At 40.8% G+C, this 24,654-nt stretch overlaps 1 protein-coding gene across 1 annotated transcript in view; it reads left to right on the top strand.

Annotated features, from left to right (window-relative positions):
- Nucleotides 1–24,654, top strand: part of arhgef10la (Rho guanine nucleotide exchange factor (GEF) 10-like a) — a 170,286-nt gene that overhangs the window by 19,097 nt on the left and 126,535 nt on the right. The window contains exons 5-13 of the mRNA XM_062986147.1: nt 847–942; nt 1,103–1,230; nt 6,629–6,712; nt 7,486–7,594; nt 11,107–11,210; nt 12,726–12,803; nt 16,219–16,398; nt 19,662–19,778; nt 21,076–21,168. Coding sequence (XP_062842217.1) covers nt 847–942; nt 1,103–1,230; nt 6,629–6,712; nt 7,486–7,594; nt 11,107–11,210; nt 12,726–12,803; nt 16,219–16,398; nt 19,662–19,778; nt 21,076–21,168 — 989 coding nt within the window. The remainder of the gene's footprint in view (nt 1–846; nt 943–1,102; nt 1,231–6,628; nt 6,713–7,485; nt 7,595–11,106; nt 11,211–12,725; nt 12,804–16,218; nt 16,399–19,661; nt 19,779–21,075; nt 21,169–24,654) is intronic.

Raw genomic sequence — 24,654 nt, forward strand, 5'->3', positions numbered from 1 at the left:
AGCCATTGGGAGTCACACTTCAGTGCGCTCTCAGTACCCGTCCCAAGCCGAACTTGGATAGAAATAGGAGGGTTGCAGGAGAAACTGTGCCAAGTCGGGTATGTGGACCAGATTCGCTGTGTCAGCCCCTGAATATGTGAGCAGTCACTCACTTACTTTGTTAACTGCTTATCCAATCAGGGTCGCGTGGGGGGTGCTGGAGCCTATCCCAGCTTTTCAATAGGCGCAAGGCACACAGAAACAGTCCATCGCAGGGCAGACACACATACACACACCCATTCACCTATAGGGCAATTCAGTGTCTCCAATTAACCTGACCGCATGTTTTTGGACTGTGGGAGGAAACCGGAGCTCCCGGAGGAAACCAACGCAGACACGGGGAGAACATGAAAACTCCGCACAGAAAGGACCCGGACCGCCCCGTCTGGGGATTGAACCCAGGACCTTCTTGCTGTGAGGCGACAGTGCTACCCACCGAGCCACCCAATATGTGTGAGCAGACAAAAAAAAAGGGTTTTCATATAGTGCACTGTGTTTATACTGACTGTGCCAAAATGTCTATATATGCCACAGAAAATTTACAAAACATAGAATTTAACCCGGGGTGTTGGCATGAGACTAATCATGGGCACCTGGGTTGCCAGTTATGTGTGACTCTCCATGTGCAAGACTGGCCTCACACGGGAATTTACTGAAGTTTGGGTGGAAAAGAACGGGTCGGTGGACTGCACACGAGTCCAATGAAGCGTTTGTCAGGCAAACCTGGGGTGTTGGCATGAGACTAATCATGGGCACCTGGGTTGCCAGTTATGCCTGATTTTTTTCCATGTGCTGATCATTTCTCAGGTAAAGAAGTATCTCTGGAATGCGGTGTTATCCAGACAGCCGAGGCTGAAGTGATCTACGACGACGTGGCGGCCGAGTATCTGTGCCCAGGAGCGGGTCAGTAACAGTGTAGTGTGCATGTGCGATCTGTATCTGCAGCTGTTTTGTTGAAGCATTATTTGATCAAGCATGTGTGACAGTACCTGTATCTCCGGAGACGTGCCGGTAGCTCCCTGTCCTCTGAGTCTGTGTGTGTATGTGTGTGTGTGTGTGGCAGGAGACATGATCTATGAGGATGTACAAAGAGAGGATGTTCCTCCGGGGCCCAACAATGGCCTGAGCTCCAGCGAGTTTGAGAGCTATGATGAGCAGTCTGACTCAGAGAAAGTGCCTGGCCGCAGCAAGGTGTGTGTATACAGTGTGTGTGTGTGTGTGTGTGTGTGTGTGTAGGTGTCGGCTTATGCCTGCAGCTTTGATTTCAAAGGTCTCATAATGCTCTGAAGTTGATTGCAACTGGGAGTTTTATACACCTATTAGCATTGGGTCTGTCTGAAAACCTAGTGAGCTGCCTTGCTGCCTACTGCCTATCTAGGCAGCTGCCTAAGTAGAGAGGATTCTAATAAGACATCAAACTTAAAAGGCAGATTATTTAGATGCACTACTTAGACAGCGATTATGCCAATTATGTCACCACAGTTTTTGCTTACTAAGCTAACACAGTTAGCTCCACGCATTTAAACCAATGGGCCAAGGTGGCACAACCCGCTAGCATGCCAGCCTACATCTCCCTCCGTGTACCAAAAACAGTTAAATTGTCACTGAAAGCCAAATTTGGAAATAAATGACACTTCTACACCATTATATAAATTACATTGGATGCTTCCTCATTATTCATTCAGTAATTGAAGGGGTGTCCACATAGTTTTGGCCATATAGTGAACAGTGTTAAAAATAAACTAAGAATTTTTATTGGAAAATTGGATTGGATTTAGGTAAGTGTAAGTAGCTAAGTGCATGACTTTTGACATTAGAAACTAGCTACCTGTGTAAGTGTGCAGAGGTAAAGTATGCAAGTCCACTATTGCTGAGATTCAAGGATCAGGGGTTCGAATCTCAGTGGTGCCACTGGCCGGTTGGGTGTCTGAACAGGCCTGATTGCATAATATCTGTAGTGGGGCATGGTTGAAACAGCCCAGCCATTGGGAGGTGCAGTTCTTGACATTTTTGGTGCCTACAAGCCAGGAACTGTCACATCTAGTAGGAGCAGCATTGTTGGCACAGCAGTCTTGACGTGCAGTCTTTAACCTTGGGGTAAAACAACAGAAGATGTAGTTAAAATGTGAAATCATTAAGAGTAAAATGTCAGTTTTGCAGAAAGTAGCTTTAGACTCTGGCACCCCTAATTATTACAGCAACTACAACTAAAAGGGAGAGCGAGCAGGTAACAAAATCATGGCCAAATGATAAATGAAAACAAAGATTACAGTTGACTGGATTGGAGAATATACTGGCACGATTGTGGGTTCTTCCAGCAGTGGAATAGCTGAAGAACCAGGAACAGAGCTCTGCCCCTCCCTTTATACTACTCTAGTCATATCATATTGGGTGTTGGACTTTGGAATCTCTAGTCTGTGCTAACTGTTGTTTCTTATCTGTGTACAACAGAAATGTTGCTTATCTCTGTACTTTAGACTCCCAGCCACATCACAAGCACAATATGACGGATTTAATGCACAAGCAGCATAAAACTAATATTAAGGCAGAAATGATAATCTATGTTAATGTGTATTATTTATGAAACTATAGCCAGACATCCTAGATCAGGCTGCTTTTTAACTAAAAGAAATGACATACATGAACATGACCACTGTCTCGACACGACTGTCGAGTTGCACTGAACCCCTGACTGACTATATTTCTAGTGTACCTACATGCTTCCATCTGTGCATCAATAGTTTAAGGAAGGCCCTTTCCTGTTCCAGCTTGACTGTACCCCTGCACAAAGCAAGATCTATAAAGACATAATAAACAGCTTGGTTTAAAGAAACTCCAGTGACCTGACCATAGCCCTCACTGAACAATTTTGGAAGGCACCGGAACATCAATTGGTTCTCTCTTGACTGGATGGGCACAAATCCCCACAGATATACTTTAAAGTCTTGTAGGAAGCCTTCTTAGAAGAGTGGCTGTTGTAATAGCTCATTTGTAAGCTTTATTTTTTATTCACCACAAGGGGGCAGTGCATACCTAAGTTTCTTCAAATCGCTCTTCATTCATACATAAGCACAACTACACACACACACACACACACACACACACACACACAGAGTATTTGAATTCACTCTGCATCCACTTAGGCTTCTTCTGTCTTCCGGAGGTCGGGGCTGCTCTGAGGAGCACTTTTGCCCAGCCAGGTGTCCCTGAGAAACCAATTGCCCGTCACCATCCTCACCTTTGTCTCGCCTAAGTGCCACTAAAAACCTGGCACTCATGCAGTAAATATAACATAAACTAAATGGCCAAAAGTATGTGGACACCTGCTCATAAGCTTGTTGGATGTCACATTACAAAACACAATCATTTCTCAGTCTCAATTTCCCCCTCAACAACTTGCAGCCATAACAGCCTCTAACAACCCACAAGGGACCCAGACCAACTCAAGAAGTTCTTGCTGTGAGGAACCAGACTGCTCCACCTAGGAATCAAACCCAGGACGTTCTTGCTGTGAGGAACCAGACTGCTCGACCTGGGAATCGAACCCAGGCCCTTCCTCCTGTGAGGACCCAGACCGCTCCATCTGGGAATCGAATCCAGGACTTTCTTGCTGTGAGAACCCAGAGTGCTCCACATGGGAACTGAACCCAGGACCTTCTTGTTGTGAGGAACCAGAGTGCTCCATCTGGGAATCGAATCCAGGACTTTCTTGCTGTGAGGACTTAGAGTGCTCCACATGGGAACTGAACCCAGGACCTTCTTCCTGTGAGGACCCAGACTGCTCCATCTGGGAATCGAATCCAGGACTCTCTTGCTGTGAAGACCCAGACTGCTCGACCTGGGAATCGAACTCAGAACTTTCTTCCTGTAAGAACCCAGACTGCTCGACCTGGGAATCAAACCCAGGACTTTTTTTCTTGTATGGACCCAGACTGCTTGACCTGTGAATCAAACCCAGGACTTTCTTGCTGTATGAACCCAGACTGATCCACATTTGAATCAAACCCAGGCCTTTCTTCTTGTGAGGACACAGACTGCTCCACCTGGGAACTGAACCCAGGACATTCTTGCTGTGAAAACCCGGACTGCTCCACCTGGGAATTGAACCCAGGATGTTCTTGCTGTGAAGACCCAGACTGCTCGACCTGTAAATCAAACCCAGGCTTTTCTTCTTTTATGGACCCAGACAGCTCGACCTGGGAATCAAACCCAGGACTTTCTTCCTGTGAGGACACAGACTGCTCCCCCTGGGAACTGAACCCAGTACCTTCTTGCTGTAAGGACCCAGACTGCTTTATCTGAGGAACTGAACCTAGGACCTTCTTGCTGCGAGGCAAAAGTGCTACCCAACGACAGTTTAAGTGGAGGCAGGACTGCCCAAAGTCGCTTGTTTCAGTTCACTCCTGCACTGTTGGCTGTAAGATTGACGTTTTGAAGGAAAAAAAGTGGCAGTTTGTGCTTTGTCCAAACATTATCTCTATCAGATACTCATCAGATATCAGACATGTTAATTACAGCTCTAAAGCAGCGGAGTAAAAAGCCTTACAAGCTACTGAATGGAGCTGATCTGTATCAAACCTGCCCTGCTAAAAATCAGAAAAGCATCATCATTTATGGACATACATTACAAAGCAGGGGTTTCCAGTGATATATCTGGTCACCTTTTAGAATCTGGTGATTTCCTTAAAGTAGTAACCAAGAATTCTTTCTAAATAGGTCTAAACAAGGATAAACACCAGAAGTACACTGAAGTGCCAGAAAAACTGGCACAACAGGGGACTATAGTGGCTATAGGGGTTTGTTTAGCTGGCATTCCACGAGACCCCTGGTACGTCTACAAATTTCTAACAGGTGAACTGCATTTATTCTGATGGTTTTGGTCACTTCCAACAGGACAATGCAACACCATGTCTAGAGACGCCAAATTATGGTTAGAAGAACGGGGTTTTTTCTTTCCCAACCAAGTCACCTGATCTCAATGCTTATCGAGCACATTTAGGATGCCATGCATTGAAATCCTACACCTTGGAATACAGCAGAATTGTGGACCGTTCTGCAGAAAGTATGGTCCTCTATTACTCCAGTCCTACGCTCCCGTGGGGGACCTACCATGTATTAGATTGGTCTGGCACATCAGTGAATCCAAGCTCTGGAATGTCATGTCATAACTAGTGGCCATGACTATAGCTGGTGGATTCTCTGTGCCCATATGCTCAAATCCTTACGCTTGCCCATTTTTCCTGCTTCTAACACATCAACTTTGAGGATAAAATGCTCACTTGCTGCCTAATATATCCCACCTACTAACAGGTGCTGTGATGAGGAGATAATCAGTGTTATTCACTTCACCTGTCAGTGGTCATAATGTTTTGCTTAGTTGGTGTATGTAGTATTAAATCTGTTGGACCACACACATGAATTATTACTCTTTATTTAAGAGCTTATCAAGTCCTTGAAGTATACGTGGTCATGACTGGCTATGTCTGAGAGGGGTGGCCTTGCGGTGAATCAGTGCCCTGTTTAGGGTATTACTGCCAAGCACCCGGTATCTACCTGTGGAACTAAACCTCCTGCCACCCATACCAGGAAAAAACACTGGTTATAATGAAGTAAATAATGCAATGTGATTGGTCTAAAGTTATCTGGCATCACTTCTAATCTAATTGAATAATAACACAGTAATAACTAATTAGGCCCAAATTATATCTATAGATCTCTATCTCTATAATTAAACTTTTTATTTCAGGTGGACAAATCTGATTATCATAACATAATAGAAACAATAAAACTGTGACCGGGCAGGAAGTTGTGGTTCTACGTGCAGATTTTCATTAACAGATAAATCCAAGACACAATCCAAAAATCAGAGTCAATAAAACAGTCAAGGTCAAAACCAGACTCAGAGAAGACAAACAGTGATCAGAATACTAGCAGAACAGTCCAGAGGGCAGAAACATCAGCAACAGAAGACAGGGTCGGGCATTAAAACTTCATTTATACGCATTATTGAAAGACTAAATGCAGTAATGGACAAATGTAAACCAGTAGGTCCTAAAAGAAAAGAAAATTGACATTAAATAATTACTACAAGCTAATGACGAGCATCAATATAATATGATTCATGGAAATCATTACCAGTAGAAACTGATATTTGTAGTGTTATTAAAGACACTTAGATTTAGATGGTTATTTATTATAGATCATATAGCCTCATGGGACTAAACCTAATCCTAAGCCTTTCTCACTTTAACCAAAGGCTAGAATTCAAAATAATAGGTTGGTGTTATAGGTGGTAAACATTTACATTTTCGGCATTTAGCAGACACTCTTATCCAAAGTGACTTACAGTACTGAGACAGTGTACAGTCTGAGCAATTGAGGGTTAAGGGCCTTGCTCAAGGGCCCAATGCTTGAACCAGCGACCTTCTGATTAATAGTCCAGTACCTTAACCACTAGGCTACAACTGCTACAAAGGTTCTTCTAACACAAATGGGTTAAACTTTTACCCCTTTGTTTCCCATCTGCTTTACTTTGCTTCTTCCATCTGTGGCTGCTGAATCTGATACGATGGCCGTGTGATATTTGTAGCTCTCGCCTCGTGTGCGTCGCCTTCGGGAGCAATATGCCAGGACCAAGAAGGAGCTAGCTATGAAGCTAGGGAGCAAACATCAGGTACACAGCCGCTGTTTTTGTTGTTGTTGCATTTTTCCCAATCTACCTCCCAATCTAGTCATATCCAATTACCTGATTACATTACGCTTCCTCTCTACTGATGCTGATTTCCCATGTGCAGTAGCCGACTTTTCACCTGCACGAGGCGAGTTCATATGCGGATCAGCCTTGTGTACGGAGAGCCACACCCTGATCAGCATTATTCCTGTTCTCTGTGCAGAGGTTGAAAGTGCATCAGCCATGAGGTCTCTATCCGGCTCCCTACCTGGATGAACAACAGCCAAACGTTGTCCATGTGGCCGCCCAGCCCAGACGGACGGCAGAGCTGAGATTTGATACGATGTATTCGAAATTCCTGATTCACTGATAATAGTGTGTGACTTTCCATACGTGATACTGCTCTCTGCTCTCTATTTTCATCAACCATGTTATCCTGGTCATGCTCCATGGGAAAACATTGGGCTCAGGTCAGGAATACTCCAATCTATTGCAGTGTTTTGGCCGTTTTAAGATTCAAACCCAGATCTCAGTGGTAGTGGGCTAGCGTAATTGACCGCTGAGCCCCCATGCATCATTCATTTGTACCTGTTAAATTTTTTACTAAACACACACGCCTGTTTCGAGAGAGCACAAACTTTCACTTAGCCACCATTAAACTTAAACTGGTCCACACTTAAGCATTCTGTTTTTTTTGCTGTAAATATCCAGTGGATAAAAACGCTCGTGGGCATGTATTGATCGGCCTTTTCCCATCACGCCGTGCTTTCATACAGGTGCACCAGCTGATGAGAGCAGCTCGTAGTGGAACTAAAGATGGCCTGGAGAAGACGAAGAAGGCCGTTATGAGAAAAGTCTCCTTTCTCCAGAAAAAGGAACACTCAGGTATTTATATGAAGTTTTTTACTCTTTATTTTCTTTTCGTGTTTACATCGGATGCTCCCTCATCATTCAGTCAGATTATCGCTTCGAAATAAGGCACCTCAGTAGGCAGCATTTTAAGGTATCTAAGAATTTAGACTTAGTCTTAGAACTTAGTCTTTCTTCTCTGGAGCACATAGGATGACATAAAATGCGCCTATGCAGAGAGATCACTAGGTTTTCAGACAGACCCTAATGTTACTGTTTTAATTCTTCTGTATTTTAGAAAATTATGATTGACCTACTGTTTACGGTCTGGTGGACAGGTTTCTGTGTCTGTGATTTGACAGGAAAATATCACCTGAAAATGCTTTTGCTTAACGTATCCCAACTATTTACCTGGTATGGTTCATTTAAATTCATTTCCATACTGTTTACACTGTTTAGCCCAATAGTAGCAAAAAAGAAAGTGATATAAAACCTGGAAGCTGATTAAAGGGATAATTAGAATGACAGCTCCGGGTACTATATATTCATGTATGCTATGATATCGTGCATATTTTTGCTTTAAAGAACTGAATTAGAAAAAGCTGTTGTTCTCAGTTCCTTACATATTTAATGTTAGAATCTGCTAAGTAAAAAAAAAAAAAAAGTAGGGTTCAGAAGGGCTCTGTACAGGCTGCTGAAGTCCATCCATAGCAAACTTTTGACCTATAGGGTCTGTTTGAAAACCTCGTGAGCTGCCTTGCTGCCTTACTGCCTACACAGGCAGCTCCCTAAGTAGAGAGGATTCTAATAAGTCATCGACTTATAAGTCAGGTCATTCGAACGCACTAGCGATTCCATCAGTTTTCGCTTACTAAGCTAACACGGTTAGCCTCATGCCATTCAAACCAATTGGATGAGCATGTCCCTCCGTGTACCGAACACGGTTACATTTTTTGCTCCGCACCGTCTGCCACATTTTAAATTTTTGGGTGAGAAAAGTTGTGCTGCACTGAATGCTGGGATTGCCTTCACCGCTAAGGCAGCATCGGATGCTCCCTTGTTCTCCTGTCAAAATACCGTTCAGATTTAAGGTGGCTTAGACTATATTTATTGTTTAAGGAATCTAAGAATTCGAACAGCCTCCTTCTCGATGGCTCCATGGGTAGAACTGTTGCCTCAAAGCATAAAGGTCCCGGGTTTGATTCCCAAGTGGAGCGCTCTGGGTTCCGGTTTTCTCCCACAGTGCAAAAACTGTTAATTGGAAATACAAAAATTGCCCTAGGTATGACTGAGTACACCGCTTCATCCCATTGCTTCATCCCAGGGTCGTGGGGCATATGATTCACTGGACAAAAGGAAACACACTGGACAGGTAGCCAGTCCATCGCAGGGAAAACACACAATCATTCATTCATTGTCAGTAGCAGTGGGTCTAGTTAAAACAAACTGAACTTAATAGTTAGGAGGGGTGTCCACATACTTTTGGCTGTATAGTAAGGAAGCATATTGGTGTTAATGCATCCCGAAAATGGTCTATTTTATTAGCCTACTGAATACCTAATATAACCTAGAATCAGCACTGATTATCAAGGACATGGACAGTCTAGTCATTGGGATCCGCACTTCTTAATCCCTGCACTCTCAATGCTGGTCCCAAGCCTGGATGGAAATAGGATGGTTGTGGCAGGAAGGGTCAAGTCTGGTATGCAGACCAGATCCATCGTGGTGACCCCATATGAGATACGAAAGCAGCTGGAAAATATTAAAAGATATAATTTCAGAAAAGTTATATAAGTTCAGTTCTCCATTGGGATGCAACACAGATCAGCTATAGCGTTTATTTAGCTATTTTTTAGTTCATGATCAGCACAGAATGGTTCTTATTTAATCCCCAAGTGCTTTGTTTATATGAGAAAGAGATAAGAAAAAGATCCTGCATGATGATATGACGGCTGAGAAAGTTTGCGGCGAGATTAGCATCCGATAATGGAGGCCGTCAGACTCTTCCTACAGCCAAGTGTGATGATAAAGACAAACTCTCTTCTAATCAAGTCAAGATTGAAAGGTCCCAAATTCTCATCTCGGGCGCTGATGGCATAGACGAGACTAAAATGTATCGTTAAATGTTTTGATTTCCTAACTCTATTGCTATTCCAGTCATTAACCGTCGCGCTCGGGGAAACGTGTTTGAATTTCTGTGCCTCTGTATTTGTTAGAAATTCATTTTCTTCCCAGGATGCTTTGTGATTGTGTGGAGAATAAGCCTGTTCGGATGAGGCTCTGCTTCATTCGCAAGCGTGTTTTAATAAAAACAATACTGATATGCTGTTATTTATACATAGATGCGGTAAATACAAATGTAAAAGCGGCTGAGGTGATAAGCGGCGGCTGTCGGAGGGGGCGTGTGGTGATCCGGCTCTCCTTGATCAGATCGGGGACTGTGATTGTTTGTTTATTAGGATTTAAACGTCATGTTTTACACTTTGGTTACATTCATGACAGGAACGGTAGTTACTGATTACACAAGATTCATCAGTTCACAGTCTTGGACAATTTTGTATCTCTAGTTCACCTCACTTGCACGTTTTTGGACTGTGGGAGGAAACCGGAGCACCCGGAGAACATGCAAACTCCACACAGAAAGGACCCGGACTGCCCCACCTGGGGTTTGAACCCATGACCTTCTTGCTATGAGGCGACAGTGCTACCCACTTAGCCACCGTGCCGCCCCGGAGACTGTGAAGCAGTAGTGGGTTCACAATCGGGAATTGGAAATGATTAGATTGGGAATAAAGGGGAGAAATCCAGTCCAGACCAGTTGAGAATTAAGGCAGTTGTATCCTAGCGGTTGAGGTACTGGTTCTACTAGTAAGTAGAAGGTCGCTGGTTCAAACCCTACCACTGCCAGGTTGGCACTGTTGGACCCTTGAGCAAGACCCTCAATTGCTTAGACTGTTTACGGTAAGTTGCTTTCGATAAGAGCATCTGCTAAATGCCGAAAATGTAAATATTAAGCGCCTTGCTTAGGGGCCCAAGGGTGGCAATTTGACCCAGCAACCTTCTGATTACTAGTCCAAAACCTCAACCACTAGGCTCAAACTGCTTTTCACTCCTGGGGGGTCCCAATTACATACAAGAAGGGTATATTTGCCTAACAAACTCTCTGATGCGTCCACCGTCCACCGTCCACCGACCCCTTCTTATTCGCCCATACTTTGGTAAATTAGAGTATGAGGCCAGTCTTGCGTATGGAGAGTCACTCACTGACCTCTACTTCTGTACAGGTGCCTCGGGCTACTAACTCCCCACCCCCACCTTCTTTTGTCCAGTCTTTTCCCACCCAGCAGACTAGTGGCCAATTTTGTCTGCTGCAAGCAATGCCAGTTGTGCCTGCTAGGGGCGCCCAGACGGCTGACACCATTGGTAGTGCAGCCACACTATTCAGTAAAATCTAATGTCTATATTCCAGTTTGCTTTGCTGGCAAAAAAAAACAAACTCTCGCCCTCTTTGTCTCTATCACTTTCTCTCTCCCACCTTGTCACTGCAGATGAAGCCGAGGACGATGCAGGCTATCTGGATGTGACTTTATCTGAGACCAAACACCCTCCTGCCCAGCTGGGCCCCATGCCAGAAGGACTTAGCAGTCACCAGGTTTGTGTGTGTGTGTGTATGTGTGTGTGCTTGTGTTAAAAGTAATTTCACAGCCAAAAAGTCTATAATAATTAAAATCAACATTTTGCAAACAGTATATATAAAACATGGCCAAAAGTATTTGGACACCTGACCATGAGCTTGTTGGACGTCCCATTTAAAAAACAAATGCTATTTAGCTATAACAAGGGCTACTTTTCTGACAAGGCTTCTCACAAGGCTTTGAACCATGCCTGTGGGAATTTGTGACCTTGATCAGGAAAGCTTTCATTCCAAAGCCGTTCAGTAGGGCTGATGTCAGGGGTCTGTGCAGACCACTAGAGTTCAAACCAAGCTTTTCTTTATGTCCTTATAGATCTTGCTTAATGTACAGGGTACAGCCTTTTCTAAATTGTCGCCCCCAATTGGACGCATCTAATTTTCTTCATATAATACACCTGTTAGCAACTGTTGTGGCTAAAGCACAATAATTCGATTATTAGAATCCATACACTATAAACAGGGTCCTCCCCAAACTTCCCCAAACCAATATTACCCCACCGCCATACTTCACAATTGGCAAGCTGACCACAAAATATTAAATAATATGTAGCGAAATGGTTTGCTGTCAGTCTTTACACTGGATTTGATTAAAATTTGTGTTCGAAATTGCCAAATTACGTCGCTCAGGTGACGCAGCTGTAAAAAGAAACACGCTAGTACACTAGAGTTGACTCGTCGGTTCGGATCTCAGCTCTGCTACCTGCAGGCTGGGTGCCCACGTTAACAAAGATTGACTTGTTCGCAGGCCGGGTGCCGGAGTTATTTCACATAACCGATGCAATTACAATTACCTCTGCTGGCTGATTGATGGCGCCTGCTCAGAGACAGGGGATAATAAGGATCAGGGTGTGTCTTCGTACACAAAGCTGATCCGCATGTGAACTCGCCTCGTGCAGGTGAAAAGATGCAATCGGTGCTGCACACGTGTCGGAGGGTTAGTCGAGGCTTTTCTCAGTCAGAGTGGAGTCAACATTAGTAGAAAGGAAACGTAATACAATTGGGTAACTGAATATGACTAGATTGGGAGCAAAATTTGGGGAAAATGCGAATAAAAAATTAAGGTTTCAGTTGTTTTTCTTCTTTGTTCTTTTCTTGTAATGCTGTTATGAGTTAATTTTCCAATCCTGTTCCATTATGTCCTGTCCTAGCTTAGCTTGTGTTTCCTTCTCTTTGGCTGAGCTGTTGTTGCTCCCTAAGAATTACACTTTACAACAGCAGCATATCCAGCTGATCAGGGCAGCTCTAGCAGGGCAGAAATGACTTAAAGTGGCATGTTTGTAAGCCAACTCTACTATTTCATGGCTGTGTTTTATCCAGCTGTTGGTAATAAATGCAGCTGGAATGACCAAAATGCCTAATTAGACAGTTACATATAGTTTGCCCATGTAGTGTATCTGTGCTGTGCTGTTTTACAATCACATCGACTACATACCATGACTCGACTACATTTAATTTCTCTTCTCTGTTGGTCAGATTGTTCGGCGTCACATTCTGAGCTCCATTGTGCAAAGTGAAAGAAGTTATCTGGATTCTCTTAAAAGAATACTTCAGGTGAGTAAAACACTTTAGGCGAGTATTTTTTCTCACTCCTCTGATGGTTCTGGTTGCCTTACAGGATTGAGATGTAGCATCCTTGATCAGATTGATCGGATTTACAGTCGAGAACTGGAAATGACTAGACTGGGAAATAAGGGGGGAAATAGCCAAGTAAAACAGTCCAGATCAATTGAGGGTTAAGGGCCTTGCTCAAGGGTGGGCATATTATGAGTTGTTGGAATGTCCCAAATGTATATTTGGATATACTCAATTGTCCTGTGACATCCTCACTTGTGAAGAAACGTCGCAGACTAACACATGCTTCACTTGTCACAGAAAGCTTCAGTGTACATAAAGAACCTCACCAGACCTCACTTCTTCTTCTGTATTGTTCTGCAGCTCATGTCAGTTCCTCAACCATACAGTAGGAGTCATTGTTTAGCTGTAATAGCTGGATATACACCGATGAGGCATAACATTTTCACCACCTCATTGTTTCTACACTCACTGTCCATTTTATCAGCTCCACTTACCATATAGAACCACTTTGTAGTTCTACAATTACTGACTGTAGTCCATCTGTTTCTCTGCATGCTTTGTTAGCCTGCTTTCATGCTGTTCTTCAATGGTCAGGACCCCTCACAGGACCACCACAGATCAGGTATTATTTGGGTGGTAGATCATTCTCAGCACTGCAGTGACACTGACATGGTGGTGGTGTGTTAGCGTGTGTTGTGCTGGTATGAGTGGATCAGACACAGCAATGCTGATGGAGTTTTTAAACACCTTACTGTCACTGCTGGACTGAGAATCGTCCACCATCCAAAAATATCCAGCCAACAGCGCTCCATGGGCAGTGTCCTGTGACCACTGATGAAGGTCTAGAAGATGACCAACTCAAACAGCAGCAAAAGATGAGCGACCGTCTCTGACTTTACATCTACAAGGTGGACCAACTAGGTCTGATCCACACACCACCACCATGTCAGTGTCACTGCAGTGCTGAGAATGATCCACCACCTAAATAATACCTGCTCTATGGTTGTCCTGTGTGGGTCCTGACCATTGAAGAACAATTTGAAAGCAGGTTAAAAAGGTATGTAGAGAAATAGATTGACTACAGTCAGTAATTGTAGAACTACAAAGTGCTTCTTTATAGTAAGTGGAGCTGATAAAATGGTCAGTGAGTGTAGAAACAAGGAGTTGAGAATGTTATAGCTGATCGGTGTAGCTGTATTTCCCTCCTGTTTCACTTTTAAACTTGTGTTATAGCTCGGGGTGTTGAGAAACTTTGAGCAGCAAAAGTATGCCACGCTCCATAGGAAACATGCCTCTTTCACGTGAATGAGAAGCATTATTATTACCCATTATTTTGTAGATTCAGAGTTTGGCTCAAATGATTAACCTGTCTTTGCTGTGCATGTTTACAACATTTGAGTCAGTAATAAGCTAAAAGTGTTTGGAACTATCCAACGTCTGGCTCACCGTCCGACAGCTCTTCTGGACAGCGAACGCCGCCCACCCTCTGATGTCGATCAGGCCGCTTGGCACAGATATAGTCTAGAATAGCCACTGATGGTTTAGATGTCTGGGATCTTTCAAAGACACGAGACAGGTTAGCTCATAATGCATTTTGTAACAGGATTCAAACGGTGTTAAATATCGCCTGAAATGAAACTCGGCACACCTTTATAGAGTCTAGTTACACGCATCCGTGATCTCCAGGCAAACGCATTTATTATCATTTCCCTTTACAGACAGAGGCACCGGGCAGAATTATATCACGGATCGATAGCGAGCGGCTACACTCTATGAAATGTAGTCCATCCAGCGACGGGTTATATGATTTCCCTAGCTTCTTTACGGAATGAGAGCACTCTCTGCAGTCCTCCACATTAGAACATTTTCTATTGTTAAACTAATGCGCTCAACAAGTGCATTTACCAATAAAGCTACACGGACCGAACGGTCGAATAATAGCTGAGAACGGATTTATAAAAAAGACCGAACTCATACTTTAATTGAGTTGAGTGCCTGAGTTGCCTCTGTAGCATTTCTCGGAGAATCAAAGTCCTTTCGGCTCATTCGTAGGCCTTGTTTTGTCGATAATTCATTAGCGGCGGGACGTCGCGGGATACACGAGCGGCCATGAAAAATCTATTGTTTCCGAAGTCGGACTACAAAGCGTGTTGGTGGTTCATTTATGAACGACGTCCTGCTCGTTTCTGTGTTTTGAGAAATGTGGAAGCTCCTCACTGAGGCTTTGACTACAGCGCATTAATTTTAAACCGGGGAATGATAAAAGTAGCTAACGATGCAGGACGCCGTCTTCAGCATGAACGAAGTACGAGCTTTAATGAAACATTAAACTTTAATACTGGATATAATACTAATTGTTTAATGTGGATGAAAAGTGCAAAACTATCAAAGGAAATGGACAGGGATGTTTAAGCCCCAAATTAATTTCTGTAGAGAAAAATGAAAGGAAGAAGAACAAAATTAATTTTTGATGATTTATGTGCATCTATTTCCTAGGATTGGATTTGCTTCTCAAATAAATTTTATAGTAAATAAATAATGAACAATTGATTTTTTTAGCTTACATAGAGCTTTTTTTTTTTGCTTCATTTTATTTACATTGATCAACACAACACATGATGTGTCATGTCAGTCCTGACGTTTTTTCCTATTTAATTTACGCTTTTACTCCCTCCATCAACATAACTAAATAACAACTAATTAAATAAATAAATAACTAAATAAATACATGAATACATTTAGGAAATAACTAAATAAAAACTAAATTAATGCTGCTCAGGTGGCACAGTGGTAAAATACGCTAGCACACCAGAGCTGGGATCTCAAATACATCGTATCGAATCTCAGCTCGGCCATCCGGCTGGACTGGGCGGCCACATGAACAATGATTGGCTGTTGTTTAGGGATGGGATGAGCCGGACCTCATAAAGGGTTCAATTGATGGCGCCTGCACAGAGTTGGGGAATAATGTTGATCAGGGTGTGGCTCTATGTGCACAAGGCTGATCCGCATATGAACTTGCCTTGTGCAGGTGAAAAGAGGCAGTCGGTACTGCACACATGTCGGAGGGGGCGTGTGTCCGTTGCGAAGCTCCTCAGTCAGCAGTGAAGGGTTGTATCTGTAGAGGTAAAGCATAATGCAACCAGGGTAATTGGATACAACTAGATTAGGGGAGCCATCTCGGCACTCAAAGCCCTTATCTTGACAAACACCTTTGGGATCAACTGGAACATCAACTGCCAGCAAGGACTTTTAGTCTTACTCAAGTGTCTGAGTTGAGGCTATTATATCATGATTTCAGAACAGGATGTCTGTTTACATTTGGTGCTATAATGGGTGTACATGTATGTATGTTTATATCCCGCTGAAGTCTTTTCCTATAATTCTTCAGGAATACCAGCGACCCTTGTTGGAGGCCTCACCCTGCATCCTGAGCCCCAGAAAGATCAGACCTATTTTCTTCCGTGTGCGGGAGATCACTCAGTGCCATTCCATGTTCCAGATTGCTCTAGCCTCCCGTGTGGCAGAATGGGATGTTAGCGAAAAGATCGGCGACCTCTTCGTAGCCTCGGTAAGAAAAACACATGGATAATTAAAAATACAAGTTTTGTTTAAACCCACAGTACCTCATTTTTATAGGTTATTTCTATAGGTCAGGTTTATTTATTTTATTAGCTGTTTATTTAGTTATACTTTTATTTTATTCTTACAGCAAATATGCAAACACATTGTTACATAAGATGTTTTTCATTTGCACACTTACAATAACTGACCTGGATTTTACTCATTTTAAACAAATAACACAAATATGGACAAAGTATTACATAAAAATAGGCTGACTGGTTCCCTTTATCTGTATTTTTTTATTTTGATTTATTTATTTTAAGTTGGGAATTTTGGAAAAATAATTAAATAAATAAATCACTAAATATAAATGAAATAACAACTGAATAAATAAATAAATGAAAAACTATTTTGAAAATAAAGAACTAAATAACTACTAAGTAAATAAATAAATACATTTTGTGGAAAAATAAATAAATAAATACATTTTGAAAATAAATATCTAAATAATGAAACAACTAAATAAATAAATTTTGGAAATAAATAAAGAACTATTTTGGAAATAAATAAATAAATAAATAAATAAAAATTAAAAAATTGGAAATAAATAACGAAATAGCTACCAAGTAAATAAATAAATACATTTTGAGGAGGAATAACTAACTAACTAACTAACTAAATAAATAAATACAATAATTAATTAATTAATTTTGACAATAAATGACTAAATAATGAAATAACAACTAAATAAATAAATACATTTTATAAATAAATAAATAAATAAAAAAATAAAAAAATATATTTTATGAATAAATAAAAAAAGAATAAATAAATACATTTTATAAATAAATAAATAAATACATTTTGGAAATACAACTAAATAAATAAATACATTTTATAAAAAAAAAATAAAAAAAAAATTGGAATAGTTCAGTAGGGACGTGCTACAGCACAGTCGCACTGTCACCTCACAGCAAGAAGGGCCTGAGTTCAATTCCCCAGACAGACTGCCAGGGTCCTTTCTGTGTAGAATTTGCATGTGTGCTCTATGATCCTCCCATAAGTCCAAAGAGAGTGGGAATGTGTCTTTCCTGTGATGGAAATGTGTCTTTCCTGTGGTGTTTCTTGCCTTTAGCCTAAATGGAGCCATAGCAACCCTGACCAGAATAAAGCAGTGGTAAAACAGACTGAATAAATGAATTAATGAACAATTTGTACAATATTTTACTTAATGTGTACTTAAAGTTCGAACGCCAGCTCTACTTCTACTCAAGTGACTATGATCTTCAGATAATTATCCTATGGTTAGCGAACACGGTTGGAGGATTTAAAGAAACATCGGCGCAGAAGCTTATCCTAAAAGCTTTAAAAAGCATTTTACAGTTATCAGACCACACCGCGCTGGCTCGCCTTAAATGGCGAAGCAATTATGACGAGCGGAGATGGTGTTCTTTATCACGGGGCACAGCGAGACGTTAGTACCACGACACTGAGGGATAGGCTAATGGCCTAATGAATAAGTGTGCAGCTATGACCCTCCGTGCAGAGCGCATCTTCAGGGCGTCCTCATTATTCACCAGTTAAAAGAGCTCGCTTCGCCCATTTGATGCCCTTTAGTGGGAAAGTCTTCAGATTCACACAGAGCCCTTATTGCATGAGGAGCTAACATGGAGCTTTTTAAATGCTAACAATGCACAATTATCTTTTCTTAAAAGAACACACATACTTACAAATAGGTCAGTGACATGCAGTAATAATTTCCATTACGACACCATTTAATACTTGATTCAGATTTTCTATAAAAGCACAGCTTTTATAATGCAAAGGAAATCCGAGCTTGAGCAGTGAATTCGTTGCCTGTGTTAATGTTCAGCTTGTTGGACATTAAATTCTACAATCATGGGAATTAGTATGAAGTTGCCCCCCCTCCCCATCACCAGCCACCCGTCTTTTGCAGCTATAACAGCCTCCACTTTTTGAAATGGCTTTACAAGACTTTTTGTCTCTTTAGCAATTCAAAGCCATTTAGTCTAAAGGATATTGGAAAGTTGAGACACCATGATCATGTGACCATGTCACCAGGTCCATGGGGTTTTTGTTCAACATTACCTGGGTGTGATGGGTCCAGCTGGGCCCGGTTGCAATTTTTGCTGCATTAATTGATGTCAATTTCTTTTAATGCACTCAAGGTGGAGGTGTTTCTTGCTATAGACTTGCCAGCACTTTTTTTCTAAAATTATGATACTGGGCTCGCTACAGTCCAGTTTTCTGCTGGTGTGGGATGCCAGCATATGGTACCTGGCCAAGGTTGCGCTTTCAGGCCTCACTGCAGAACCTTTCTGGGAGGTGGAACGTCCTTTGTCCAAAGCAGACCCACCCATAAATCCACATTAGTTGGTGGTGTTAAGGTGCATTAAGGGTACCCTATATTTTTCCAAGAACTGGGTTGTTGCTGACATCCGGAGCAGCCTGTCATATTAGGACAACCACTTTTTAAGTTCTTTGCTAGCCCTTTTCTATCCACTTTCTCCATTGGAGGCTGTGGATCTCCATTGGAGGCTGCAGGCTTTACCTCACGCTTTACACTGGGTGCTGAGATCTTGAACTTAAACCCTTCTGTCTCCTGTTATTGTCTGTAATGAAGTTCTCACATGGCCTGCATAGTTTTTTCTTGGTGCTACATTTCAATCTCCCAACAATATGTAGAAATTGAATTGGCTGCTCTAAAGTGTCCGTTAGTGCCAATCAGTAAATACATGGGTGACTGAGCATAATACTTCATGTTTGATTGGTGCCCTGTTCAGGTCATTTGGGTGCCACTGGACCCACCATGATTCTCATTATAATGAAGCAGTAATTCTTGATAAATGATTCAATGATGCTGGCAGCCTGGTGACTCTTTAATCTTTTCCTCTGGAAGATGTTACATGTTTGAAGCACTGACTGAATGATTGGACATCCATCATTTCTTAGCTCTGAGTAGAACCACCTGTAATGATTGTAGAAGGTGTTTGAATTGCAATGGAGGCAAACAGATCAGCCCTAAAAGTACCTCAAGAAAATAACCATTCATTTCCCACTTCCAGCCCTGCAATCATCTGGGTCAGAAAAATCCCAGTTTAAAGTAGCTTCCATTTGCCAAGTCAAAAGCCGGAACATTACAATTAAATTAATCAGTGTAGTTTATCCACTGTGAATTGTAAATATGCACAATATTATCACTCATTTGTTTGTATTTACACACTGTTTTTCTCTGTGGACTGACCACAGTTCTCCAAGTCTATGGTGCTGGATGTGTACAGCGATTACGTCAACAACTTTACTAACGCCATGGCTCTCATCAAGAAAGCCTGTTTATCCAAACCAGCCTTCCTCGACTTTCTTAAGGTGAGTACATTAAAATATTAAAAATAGATGAATTAATAAATGAATGAATGAATTAATTAAAAATACTTATTAATTTATTTTAGATTAAGTAATGTTTTGCAATATTATTTTGCAGGTTTTATTGTTTTTCATTCTTATATTAGCTTCAGAAATTCACTTTAATGCAGATTCAAATAGTTATTTTAAATATATATTAAAAATAGACTAAGAAAATATTAAACTAAACACAATTTTGTGCTTTAGCATTAATAATATATAAACAAAAAATGTAAATTAATTAAATAAGTAATAAACTACAAAAATAAATTAAACAGCAGAAGCAACAACAACATTAATAACAATAATAATAGTTTTTAAATAATAATAATAAAAAATAATTTTAAATAGACAAAAATAATTGATAAAACAACAATTTTCAGTATTATTATTGTCATATTATTGTAAACTACAAACCAAATTAAACAGCAGAAGCAACAATGATAATATTAATAACAATAATAATAACAATAATAATAATATTAATAGTTAAATACTTATTGTATCTCTTATATTATTAATTAATTAATTGTTTTAAATAAATAATTTAATAATTTCTGTTGTGGTTGTTCAATCAAAATATGATTATAGACATTATTACCAATAATAATAACAATAATAATAATAATAATAATAACAATAAAATAGTTAAATATCTATTATATCATTAATAATTTGATTATTTTACATAAATAATTATTATAATTTTTATTGTGGTTGTTTAATCAAAATATTATTATTATTATTATTACTACCCACAATAATAATAATAATAATAACAATAAGAAGAATTTTTCATTTTTATTAACCGCCTAATCAGGGTAGTGGAGGGCTGGGTTAACTGGGAAACACTAGGTTCAAGGCAAGAACACCCACAAAAAAGTGCCAAGCCATTATAGGCCATTGCTTTTTCCATCCCCCTCCTCAGACATAGCCAGTCGTGTCTGTGTAGTGCCTGGCCGACAGACTGCACCGCTGAGATTCGAACCCAGATATCATTGTTTGTAGCCTAGCAATGTTAAATGCATGTGTGTGGTACTGTTTAATATGCCGGAGAGCTGCTGGGAAAACATGCAAACAAACCCACAACTGTACAAAAACAATGCATAAACATGCATAACCTCCAAACAATTCTCAAACTGGCTTTACAATTCAAAATGAAAAACCAGTGCCAAAATCCATCAAGTCTGTCCGAATAGAAAAGTCGTCATGTGTTTGTGATAAGTACAGCTCTGTTTTGTGTGTACGTTTGTGTTTGCAGAAGAAACAGTCGTCTAGTGTTGATCGGATCACTTTGTATGGTCTGATGGTGAAGCCCATTCAGCGTTTTCCTCAGTTTATTCTGCTTCTGCAGGTCAGTAAGTATGTTCAGATTACAGCAGCTTTTATCACATTATCAGCTTCAACACAGAAAATGTACACTTATAAGAATAACTGACCATATATACAGTATGCATAAATATGGATAGGCCATCGCTTCGGCCATCAGCCTCCTCAGACGTAGCCAATTGTGTCTGTGTAGTGCCTGGCTGACAGACTGCTAGAAAGTAAAAAAAACTGACCTGGCAGACAAAATTACTGTTTTTTGCCAAGAAAGTTACCTTATTATTATGTTTCATATTGACTTCTGCTTTCTGTCAATGCTCGCTTCCCACATAAATACATTTGAGCAAACTTTTATTGCTTCTTTACTTCCAGCTGTCAATAATAATCAATTTACCCGTTATCTCTACCGCATAACACTGGCCTTCTTTCTATTTTTCTGCACTTCTAGTTTTGTGTTGGATAACTGAATGTAAAAAAATGTAGGAGCCCTACAGGTTCACTGCTGTGGCGATCCTGACATGACAGAAAGAGTCAAACATAAATACTTACATTTATATCCTGAACATATCCTGATATTATCATTTCATACGAGAACCCTACACATCAGTGGTGTGTCCAGCTGGTAAAACATTACATACAGAGTTAACAAGTATATGATAATAATAATCTAGGGCAGATAGAATGCCTTTATTTGTCATATATACATCGTATAAACATCTATATATACATCTACATGAGTATAGTACAAGGAAATCCTTTACTCAGGATCAGAGCACAGGGGCAGCCATTGTATGGCCCTGATGGATGGATGGATGGATAATGGGAAGCTATTGTATGGCCCTGAGAGGGTTAAGGGCCTAGCTCTAGGACCCAAGAGCGACTGCATGACAAAGCCAGGATTTAAAGCCACAACCTTACACTTCACATTATCCATTTATCCATCTATTCCACTATCCATTTATCTATCATCCATCCATCCCATTATCAATCCATCCAACTATCCATTTATCCATCTATTCCACTATTCATTTATCATCCATCCATTCATCCATCCCTCCATCCATCTATCCCACCATCCATCCATTTATCCATTTATTCATCCATCTATCCATCCATCCATCCATCTATCCATCTATCCCACCATCCATCCATCCATCCATCCCACTATTTATTTATCCATTTATTCATCCATCTATCCATCCATCCATCCATCTATCCATCTATCCCACCATCCATCCATCCATCCATCCCACTATTTATTTATCCATTTATTCATCCATCCATCCATCCTTTCTTTCTTCCTTCCTTCTAAACAAACTTTCTTCCTTCATCTTCTTGCAGAAAATTATCAGTAGGTAAATGCTTTTTTGGCTAAACGGGCACAGATCATCACAGACACCCCCTTCCCCTTCCAGAAATCAGTAGATGCGCTACAGGTGCAAATGTAAATGGGGTTGGTGTAAGTCTTTACTAATACAGTATGTCTAACAAGCTTATGATCAGGAGTCCACATACATTTGGCCCTACACCACTCACCAAATGTCAGTGAGAGAGACAGATCGGCATCTGAAATATCACGGTGACCTACACAGGGATGTTGATGATGAAACGTAAGTGTTGCTGCTCCTGTCAGCACTAAAACTGCTTTCCTCTTGTTCTACCAGGAACACAGACACTCACATCCGAACCTCTTTGTTCTCCAGCCACGGCGCCTCATTTCATACCTCAGTGGGCATCGATTAGCCATGAATTTTTGAAAGATAACTTGAAGTGAATAAGGATTATTCCCCACTGTCTGTCGTGTTTGTGTTTAATCAGACGTGGCTGGAAATGATCACCACAAAGTCTTGGATACTAAAAAAAAAAAGCTGAAAACTGAAAATAAAAATGGCATTTTTTGGCATCGTTTCTTATTTGCTTTCTCTGTGAACAATGATTCTCATATACAGAACGTCTGCTTTAATGAATGCAAATGTTGATTTTCGCCTCTCGTTAAAACATATACAGACACACAGCGAGAGGGGTTGAAATGATCACGGCTCCTGTGGCACGGCTTTTTGGTAATGAGTCCCGCTGGGCGTGCAATATGCTTGCCTCTGAACCGCGAGCAGGCGTCGCTCCCAGAGGGAATGTTTCCATCCATATGTTTAGCAAATTACTGAAAGTCAGCAAAAGAGGATGCAAATCATTGGGTTTCCAACTGCTATAATGTGAGTATTCAGAAGAAACAGAACAAGATGTCTTAATCAAAGAGACCGAGCCAAAAAAAAAAGGCTCGGAGGTTGTTTGCACAGATTGTTATTTCTTCTCCAATTTGCTTTGCAGATGACGTATGCAAAATTAAGATCGATCCAACAGGCTATGATTCAATAACCCAGGGGATATGAAATGCACTGAGTCCATTTGTGATGTGTTTTGGTTTACTGAGGCCAGGCCTTGCACACATTTATCTTAAGCTTGTGTGCACCTACCCAGCCATAAAACAACCTAATTAAAGTCCTGGCTTATAAATTATTAAATATTAGTAATAATAATAAGTTCAATTTATATATTGTACTCACTTCGAGAAATTTGTACCCTTAAACTCGACGTGTGTGCGACTGTCGTTTTGTTCAGCGCTTGACTTGAGCGGTGCAGTAAAACGTCATCAAAGTGCGAATATGAGACGAATCTGCATTTGTGTGGAATAACCGTCAAGTCCACTTTGAAAGCTCCACATGTATCTGCGTTTAGCTGGATTTTTTTCATTGTTTCACTTTTAAACTTGTGTTACAGCTCGGGGTGCTGAGACATTTCTCTTGTTTTGAATGCGAGGAGGCAGGAAGACAGTTAAGAAAGGAATTGCAATAGAATAATTTTTGCGTAAGAAAATGAATGCATTTACCCGCATTTTAGCATCGTCATTGCTGAGCACATGGTGAAGGTGTGCAATATTGTGCACAAATAGTAGTAGTATAACCTTATATTTATAACCCAGTGAAACCATAAGTCACAGGTGACAGTTTAAGACTTCCCAAGCACTCAGGTAAATAAATAAAAGAAAAAAACAATAAACAATATTCTTTAGTTACATTGGATTTTATGTTGAATAGATATTATTGCATTTTTACCCATCAATCTACATTCATTCACCTATAATGACAAAGTAAAAACAAATCTTCAGGTCTCTCCTCAGATGTCCAGTGGAATTTAACTAGGCTTTGGAAGGGCCTCTGAACATTTAGAAACTTATTTCAAAGCCACTTTAGTGTTGTTTTGACTGTATGATTTGGGTCAACTCTTGGCCCAATCTGAGTTTGTGTGTGCTCTGGTGGAGGTTTCTCGTCAAGTAGGTTGTTGTATTTGGGTAAAATGATTAATCCCTTAATTCTTACCAGTCATCCTGTCCGTGCCATAAAGAAGCACCCCCAAACCATGATGCTACCACCACCATATTTTGATGCAGGGTTGGTATTAGCCAAGTTACAGTATGTGCAGTGCCTGTTTGTCGCTTCAATTTGAATCTGTATCATGA

The sequence above is a fragment of the Trichomycterus rosablanca genome, chromosome 24 (assembly GCF_030014385.1).
Source record: "Trichomycterus rosablanca isolate fTriRos1 chromosome 24, fTriRos1.hap1, whole genome shotgun sequence".
Lineage (NCBI taxonomy): Eukaryota > Metazoa > Chordata > Actinopteri > Siluriformes > Trichomycteridae > Trichomycterus > Trichomycterus rosablanca.